The sequence below is a fragment of the Alligator mississippiensis genome, chromosome 7 (assembly GCF_030867095.1).
Source record: "Alligator mississippiensis isolate rAllMis1 chromosome 7, rAllMis1, whole genome shotgun sequence".
Classification (NCBI taxonomy): domain Eukaryota; kingdom Metazoa; phylum Chordata; order Crocodylia; family Alligatoridae; genus Alligator; species Alligator mississippiensis.
This window is the reverse complement of record NC_081830.1, coordinates 22,878,256-22,887,187: the sequence shown is the minus strand read 5'-3', so window position 1 is coordinate 22,887,187 and position 8,932 is coordinate 22,878,256. Positions and strand designations below refer to the sequence as shown.

Genomic DNA, 8,932 nt, shown 5'->3' with positions numbered 1-8,932 from the left:
GACGGGGCCCTGCCTCCCCCAGGCTCCTCTGGAAGCGCCGGGGCTCAGACAGGCGGGCTTGGCTGCGAGTGGGGGGCGCACAGGGGCAGGCGGGGAGGCGCTGGGGCTCCGGGAGGAGGTGGGGAGCTGCTGGGGATCCGGGAGGAGGCGGGGAGGCACTGGGGATCCGGGAGGAGGCGGGGAGGCGCAGGGGCTCCGGGAGCAGGCAGGGGAGGAGGCGGGGAGGTTGCGGGGAGGCGCAGGGGCTCCGGGAGCAGGCAGGGGAGGAGGCGGAGAGGCGCAGGGGCTCCGGGAGCAGGCGGCGCCCTCGCTCGCTCGCCCCCCCGGCTGCTGGCAGGTGTCGGCGGCTGCGTGGAAGGCGGCGCGGCGGGGGATAAATAGGGGCGGGCGGGCCGAGGCTCGCCGCAGAGCTGCCGCGCGCCTCCTCCAGCATGAGCTCCTTCGGCTACGAGACCTTCTTCCCGTCCTACAAGCGGCGCTACGCCGAGAGCCCGCGCCTGCACCTGTCCGGCGGGCGCAGCACGGGCGGCGGCGGCTATGGCGCGGTGCGCTCCAGCTACTCCAGCCTCTCGGCGCCCGCGTCCTCCGTGTCCGTGTCCGTGCGGCGCAGCTACGCCGCCTCGTCCGCCTCGGCGGTGGAGAGCCTGGACCTGAGCCAGGTGGCGGCCATCAGCAACGACCTCAAGTCCATCCGCAGCCAGGAGAAGGCGCAGCTGCAGGACCTCAACGACCGCTTCGCTAGCTTCATCGAGCGGGTGCACGAGCTGGAGCAGCAGAACAAGGTGCTGGAGGCGGAGCTGCTGGTGCTGCGGCAGAAGCATGCCGAGCCCTCGCGCTTCCGCGCGCTGTACGAGCAGGAGATCCGCGACCTGCGCCTGGCCGCCGAGGAGGCGACGAGCGAGAAGCAGGCGCTGCAGGGCGAGCGCGACGGGCTGGAGGACACGCTGCGCGGGCTGCAGGCGCGCTACGAGGAGGAGGTGCTGAGCCGCGAGGACGCGGAGGGCCGGCTGCTGGAGGTGCGCAAGAGCGCGGACGAGGCGGCGCTGGCGCGGGCCGAGCTGGAGAAGCGCATCGACAGCCTGCTGGACGAGCTGGCCTTCCTCAAGAAGGTGCACGAGGAGGAGCTGGCCGAGCTGCAGGCGCAGATCCAGTACGCGCACCTCTCGGTGGAGATGGACGTGGCGGCCAAGCCCGACCTGTCGGCGGCGCTGCGCGACATCCGCGCGCAGTACGAGAAGCTGGCGGCCCGCAACATGCAGAACGCGGAGGAGTGGTTCCGCAGCCGCTTCACCGTGCTCAGCGAGAGCGCCGCCAAGAACACGGACGCCGTGCGCGCCGCCAAGGACGAGGTGTCCGAGAGCCGCCGCCTGCTCAAGGCCAAGACGCTGGAGATCGAGGCCACGCGCGGCATGAACGAGGCGCTGGAGAAGCAGCTGCAGGAGCTGGAGGACAAGCAGAACGCCGACATCTCCGCCCTGCAGGTGCGTGAGGGGCGCCTTCCCTCTCCCCAGCCGCCCCGCCGCCCCCGGAGGGTTGTTGGGGACTCCTTAGAGCCACTTCCTTGCAAAAACTTCACCCCCCCCCCCAAAAAAAAAATTGGGGCCCTCTGGCAGTCACCCAGTTTGCCCTCCTCAGTACTCCCCAAACTTTTCCTCAGCATGGCCCCTGCGACCCCATCTGCCCCCATCTGCCACCCCGTTTGCACCCACCACGGGGGTTCCCCTTGGCTGCGGCTGTGCTTGCGTGAGCAGGATTGGCGCGCTCAAGCAGCTGCCCCTCAAGCTCAGTCCAGCTCCCTCAGTCCGCAGTCCTGCCTGAGCCAGCCACTGAGATCTCCAGCTGCACACGTGCGCGCTGCTCTGTGTCAGGCTGGCCAGGTTGCATGGGCAGGCTGCTCTCTCTTTCCCTTCAGAGGTGGGGAATAGCACAAGTGGAAGGGTAACAAGGCACTTTTCTCTCAAGTCTGGACAGGAGCAGTTACATCCAGCCTTCTGAGCTGGCCCTGGCAGGAAACCTCTCCCCGTATCTTCCTAGGCCCCCTCTACATTACAGGTATTGTGTTAAGACCAGATGGTTACCTTGAGACCAGCTACACCAGGCAAAGTACTCATCTCGCACCATAAAAAGCTCCCACCAGCTCTGAGGTTAGACCTGGAAAATGTGTACTAATTTTAGAGCTGGTTGTTATCTTGCACCTGTAGCTGAGTCTGCAGTCAGAGAGATGTGGGGCTGCAAGGGCTGTTCAGAGTTCATTTTGTCCAACCCCCTGCCTGAGCCAGGATCATATCTGTCCAGCTCATCCTATACACAATCTAACCTCTTAGCCAAATAACAGTCAGCCCTGACACAACATAGACCTAGCATCCTAACCTGCCACAGGAGAAGCAGGGGAACCACTGCAGCCAACTTCTGTGAAATATTGTCAGTAGATGCTCAAGAGATCCCAGGTTCTGAGATCAGGGGCTTTTTAGACAGCCACCCCACCACCCTCTTGCCCCAGGCAGAGCTGTCCGTGAAGCCTCTGCACAAAGGCAGGGAGTGGCTAATGACCTCTGTGTCCTCCACTTCAAAAGCAACAGGTTTAAAATGTGAATGGGGAAATTGAAAGGAAAAGTGGGGACCTGAATATAAAAGAAAAAGAAGTGTTGAAAGCCTGGCGGTGTTGAAAGCCTGCACCCAAATGGCAGTGCAGACAGTCCTGCTCTGCAAAGGCAAAGTGTCCCTGCAGCTTGTGTGTGCAGCCATACTGAAGGGAGTCATTAGGGAGTCATTGCATTAGGGAGCCTGCCCCATGCAGCTTCACCTGCTGGAAAGCTTAGCAATTAAGATGGCACCATTAATGACAATGATTTTTAGCAGTCCTAAGAACCTGAATAAAATTAAATGAGCTGCCCTTGAGGGAAAAAGCATGTTTAATACAGGACTAATTACATAGAGTTAAATATTATTGCATCTGTTAAGACATGTTCTCTAGTTGTCTTGATGAACAGGAGGCTATAGGTATATTAATATGAAAAAAATGCATTGGGTTTTATTATTAATTAATATCATATTATAACTAATAAAAGCTGAAAAGGTGATGTTAGATCTAATGTTTCTTAGGTTATATTAATTACTTAAAAGGATTGGATTTAATAAAATAATGCCTGAAGACACAAACTGGGTAAAGAGAATAAAGGATTACAAATTAAGGGAGCGTCTGTTAAAAGAATACATAAATCTCCACAGATCTCTTCTGTCTATGTGCCAGTTCTTGTGGCACTTAAGTAAAACTCCTGGGTGAAGTTCATCAAGAGTTTGCCTCGGTAAGCAGTGTAGAATGTGGTAAAATATCAGTAAAGTGAAATATCATGAAGTTAATTTTTCCTTCCCCCACCCCCCCAGCCCACGAACTACAATATCAACAACTGATTCATCTCAAATCACAAAGAATCCAATATATCTATAATGTAAAGTGATGGAAATGAAGTAGATAACATTCGCAAATGCAGAAACTAGGTACAAAATCTAATGGTCTAGCTCATGTACATCAGCATAGATTCCTTGAGGAGGTATGCAGATTTGCATCACTGGAAGATTTGGCCCAAAGTGTTTATTCAGATGAAACTTCAGGCATTGAAGAAAAATGAAAATGTTAAAAGCAAAATGGTGCATTTAAAAATGTAACTTGCATTTGACCCCGAGTAAGCTTGTTTTTAATTGATGGGATGATATAAAACTGCACTTATTTGGGGGGAAATAGTGAAAGATCTGACTATCCTGAGTCTTTAAAATAGTTAATGAAATAGAATAATGGATATTAGAAGTGGAAAGATGCTACTGAGTAATAGAGTCCTTCAATAAAGTCCAGATTGGGTCCAGTAAAGTCAGGATTGAATCCAGGATTGGACTTGAATAAAATCAGGATTGAATCCATCTCTCTGATAAAGCAGAATTTAATTGACAGGGTGACGCAGTATCTTGAAAGGCATCTCTTCTGTCTACAAAAATAAAAGATGTTATGCTTCTGAATATTCTTATTCCCAACAGGATACAATTAACAAATTAGAAAATGAACTGAGAACCACAAAGAGTGAAATGGCCCGGTATTTGAAAGAATACCAAGATCTTCTCAATGTGAAAATGGCTCTGGACATTGAAATTGCAGCATACAGGTATGATGGAGAAATTGTCCAGCAAATCAGAAACAGGATCAGGCTTCCTTTTCTTTTTACCTGGTGAAGTTATATTTTATTTGTCATACCTGGCACTAGTTTTAAGCCCCATCAGTAACTAAATCCCTCTGAAAATCTCTGAAGTGCTTTTGAAGGTCTCACCTGTAAATCAGTATTTTACAGCAGACTTAGTCCCCTGTAATTGTTTTATATTTGGTCCTGGCTTTCTGTAAAGGCAAAGAAAGGATTTTGACTGTCCATAGCAGAAAATTGAGGACGGAGGATAGATTTGTAGCATTAAGCCCCTTGACATACTATATTTAGATTCCCATAAACAAAAGCATCAGCTCAAATTATTGGGTGTCCTAAAGAACACTAAAATATATCCATGTCTTCACCTGCAGCTATAATTATATTCTAGAGCTGATTTGTTTCCAGCCATCTTCTAGGTGGACCTTTTGGTTCACAGATGCATGTAACTGCCTAGTTTCTGTCCTCTGAAGTGAGACAAATTGACATCCAGTCTCTTTTTTGGATCACTGTGTAAATACAAGGCAGTTAAATATGGAATAATATTTTTGTTATCTGGAAGACTGTCATCTCTTTGGGTGTGTCTACACATGTTCTTATGCATGCCAAAATTTAACTTAATGCTCGTTTGCCTAATGCACATAAAACTGACTTAGGTGTGCGTCTACACATGCACATGCTGAAATGCATTAACGCAGTGTGTGGACCAGCTTGGGACTAAAGTAGTCCCAAGTCAGTGGACATGCACAACATTAATGCGCCTTACCTCATCTACATGTGCGTTAAGGTGCTTTAGCTATTCGCGCATAAATTTGACACCTGCTTTTGCAGGCATCAAATTTAGGTACAAATTTCCTAAAATTGCCATTTTAAGGTGCATTAAGGGTGTGTACATGTAGGCCTGCACCCTTTGAGTCTTATTCTATATTTGTACTGCATCTACCACTGCATGGCACTGGCACATGACTTGGGTTCCTAGTCGCTGCCTACAATGCAAGTAAATCTATTTCTGCTTTTTTGGCTCTTCCAGGAAATTGTTGGAAGGTGAAGAAACCCGACTCAGTTTCACCAGTGTTGGAAGCATAACCAGTGGCTACACACAGGCTGTCCCAACCTTTGGTAGGTCTGCCTTCAGTGGTTTACAGAGCAGCTCCTACTTGATGACATCTCGTACCTTCCCCACTTACTACTCTAGTCATGTTCAAGAAGAACAGATAGAAGTAGAGGAAACTATTGAAGCAGCTAAAATAGAAGAAGCCAAAGGGGCACCCCCTGCAGAAGGAGAAGGTGCTGAAGAGGAAGGTGAGGAAGAAGCAGGAGGTGAAGAAGCTGAAGAAGAAGAAGGTATATTTGAGTTATTTTTCACATCATGCTTTTGCAGAATTCTTCCCCACTCATGAACAGTACCCAAGCCCACCAGTTTTCATTAATATAAATATTTTGTGAATAACTCATGTGAATAGACTCCTTGATTTAAATGAGACTCTTAATATGAGTAAGGGATTGCTGGACTGATGTCTGCAGGTAAAAACTGGCTATAAGAAAGGGCAAGATCAGATCAATATTGAATGTTCAGTGCATCAGGGGATCAATTCTGCCCCCCTAGAAATCAGTGGGAGTTTTCCAGTTGACTGCCAACTGGTTATGCTTGCAAAAAGGTCTCTTGATAGACTCCATGGCAAGAAACATAACTGGAAGAAATGGGAACAGTCTCAACTAAATATTGATTGCCAGTTTGTTTCCATTTTAAATATTTTAATAGGAGCCACAACCCAAAAGCTCATCTGTAACTAGATGGTGACAGAGCAGGAACTGCATTAAAAGCTTGATCCAAAATTCATAGAAATTAGTGGAAAGACTGTCATTGACTTGAATGGGTCTTGGATCTGGGCTTAAAACAATGGGTTGTCAATCACTTGTTAAAGGTCAACATTTTCCAATGAGTGGAAGGGAATTTGATACTTTCCTGCTTTTGCAATTCAGTATGAATTGGGTGCATAACTCTCAAAGTATCTTTTGAAAATCCCCACTTTACCCAGTATGTCATAGCTTAATTCTCTCTATTGATTTCTGCAAACCAAGTCCATTTGTGCTTCCATTAGAGTAAATGGTGGACCTTGACATTGACTTTACTGGGAGTAGGATTGGGACCTGGCTCTGCAGTGCTACATATAAGAGGTAAAATGCTCCATTCTTTTCAAAGGTGCCAAAGAGGAAGCTGAAGAAGCCAAAGAGGGTGAAGAAGAGGAAGGAGGAGAAGGGGAAGAAGCAGCAGAAGAAGGAGAGGAATCCAAGGAAGCTGGTGAGGGAGAGAAGGAGGAAGAGGTGGCAGGAGAGGAAGAGAGTGAAGAGAAGAAGAAGGATTGATTTAGACTGTGTGTAGGTTTCCCAATTAGGTCAACAGTACAACCCATAATTGACTTGGCTAAAATTGCTGCACCACATATTTAATTCAGAGACCACTAAGGTTTAAAGTTAATGTTCTATGATGTTTCTGTCTATGCAAAGTATCAGCATGCTTGCAGAGTGCCCTGCTGGCTTGCTACCAGAATACGCATGGCGTATGTGTCTGAGTGTGGGAATTATGGTCAATCTGGGGGATTAACAACCTTAAAAAAAAATCAAGTCACAGGGTAAGAATTCATTTACACTTAAAATATTTATGGAAACCTTGGGTGGTTTAACTAATGAAGGCTTCAATAAGTATGTGCAATACAGCTAGTCAATAAAGTTACAGAACTGCATCTACAGTTTTCTTGTAGTTGTGTCATATGTTATTAAATACATTTATAAAGGATTGATAGAGTGAAATTAAGTTATGCACAGAATTGCAACAGAAAACTGATATTCCCATCCTACACAGCAGGAAATGTAATACTGGCAAATATTCCACTCCAGCTGGTACTTTTGTGATGTCAAACCACTCAAAATGTCATCATCTCCACTGAACTAAATAATAAAGGAAATAACTGGGTGGGGGAAGAGACGGGGGTCCCAATCATATAAAATATAACACATGAGCTAGTCTCATGTGGAAGTCCTTTGAAGTCAGTGCGACTCCACTCAGACACAGTGGTGCCACTGCATATAATTTATGTGACTGGCGCTGCAGTTTACCCTTCTGGAAATTTTTAATATTGATATTGCACATTCACATTTAAATATAGCTGCTACATGTAAACATATTGGTATAAGAGTCAAGGTTTAGGTGAATGCCAGTATATGACAGAATCTAATATGGACAAGAGGGGAAATATATTACAGTGCAAACATGGCTTTTATATAGAATTCATTGAAATATTTATTTTTATGCAGCACCTGGGCTCATGCACAGTGATAACAATGAGGAAAAATTCCCCTTTACTTCAATGGGCCTTGAAGCTGGCTCTTAATAAAAGCAATCAAAGCTATGTTTCATTACCAGGAAGCTGAGGAAAATAACAGAAAAAAGTGATAACTTTGGTATTTGAATGTAACCTGAATTACTACAGCACTTCAACTAAGAAATCTATATGTCATGCACCTACAAGACTCACTTTGTACTGCAAGCCTGCCAGTGCCTTTTAGGTATCCAAAATCAGCCTAAAACTATAAGAAATCAAATCACTGAGCAGGCAGAAAACTGGAGCAACTTCAGAGGCCAGGGGAGTAGTAAAACCAGACAGCAAGTCTGAAAGCAGGAGAAGCATCTCATTCTCTTGTTTTGACCTTATTAATTTTCAGAATGTGGCATCCCTAAAGCTAGTGCATAAGGGAGAGGATGAAGTTCTTGCCCAGAAAGCTAGCATATGTCTATACCACTGGTATATCTGTCATATTTAGATACATTTCCAAGTTCAGGTGAATAAGTTTAAGTAGGACTAAGCTCTTTTAAATGCATTGCTGTCCAGGGTTTAGTTAGATCAATCTAAAGATCAATTAAGCTACAGTGAATTAAAGTCACTTTACTCCTGAGTGAAAGCACACAGAGGCTTTAATGTGCCTTAAATTATGCCTATTGACTTCAGTTGATTCATTCAAGCTTTCCTGAAAGTCCCTAGACAGGCATAGTCACAGAGACAGGAAGAAATAAGCTGGAGACAGCATTTTACAAGAGTGGGTTCTTGTCCTCCTATTCAGGGGGCTTGGAGTATTTCACTCTTTCAGCACCTTCCAAGTATCTTTGCACACACTGATGAGAACAGGGTTGGGAAAAGGAGGGCTGGTGGTAACAGCACTTAAAAGAGCTGCCCTTCTGAATCTTTTGGAAAGCAAAATGGAAAAAGGGGAAAGTGAGATTAGCAAGTCTTCAAGAAACAGACTGTTTTCACACTGAAATAGTCACTGCGGTATTTGCTGTGCAGGGAGCTCTGCAGGACTGTTCCAAGTGCTAACTTTCCCTAATTTTGCCTGCTTCTGCTAGTGCAGGTGAACCTTCAGAGCTGAAGGCTTTGCTTTTCCATGTATACAGTTTTATTGACAGGAGAACAGCTTTCTAAATGTTTTCAGTTCTGCTCATTCACACACATTACATACTTGTTATATACTTCTGTATAGTCCTGTTATTCTACAGCACAGCCCTCTCCTTCACCACTGAAGCACAAAGTGGTGACACATGACACCTCTGGTACAAAGGACAAGAAATTCACAAGCCAAGCTGTTTTACCCTGCTCCTTTTTCCACCTGCTCCCCCTGCACCTCCCCTGCTATTGATCAGAAAGGAGACATTCAGGCGAGCCAATACTTCTTGTGCCTTTTACCTCTGGCCA

General features: G+C 46.7%; 1 protein-coding gene across 1 annotated transcript; it reads left to right on the top strand.

Moving 5' to 3' along the window:
* Positions 1 to 403: 403 nt before the first annotated feature.
* NEFL (neurofilament light chain) lies at positions 404 to 6,934 on the top strand. Its single transcript, XM_006276810.3, has 4 exons — positions 404 to 1,481; positions 4,030 to 4,154; positions 5,215 to 5,528; positions 6,388 to 6,934. The coding sequence occupies exons 1-4, from the start codon at positions 432 to 434 to the stop codon at positions 6,549 to 6,551; spliced, it is 1,653 nt and encodes a 550-aa protein (XP_006276872.1). The 5' UTR covers positions 404 to 431; the 3' UTR covers positions 6,552 to 6,934.
* Positions 6,935 to 8,932: the final 1,998 nt, after the last annotated feature.

What these genes read in the sequence shown, in the direction of transcription:
- NEFL (XM_006276810.3), top strand. Translation starts at nt 432, where the DNA reads ATGAGCTCCTTCGGCTACGAGACCTTCTTCCCGTCCTACAAGCGGCGC. An exon ending in CCGACATCTCCGCCCTGCAG is followed by an intron (nt 1,482 to 4,029) that starts GTGCGTGAGGGG and finishes TATTCCCAACAG; the next exon opens with GATACAATTAACAAATTAGA. An exon ending in AGAAGCTGAAGAAGAAGAAG is followed by an intron (nt 5,529 to 6,387) that starts GTATATTTGAGT and finishes TTCTTTTCAAAG; the next exon opens with GTGCCAAAGAGGAAGCTGAA.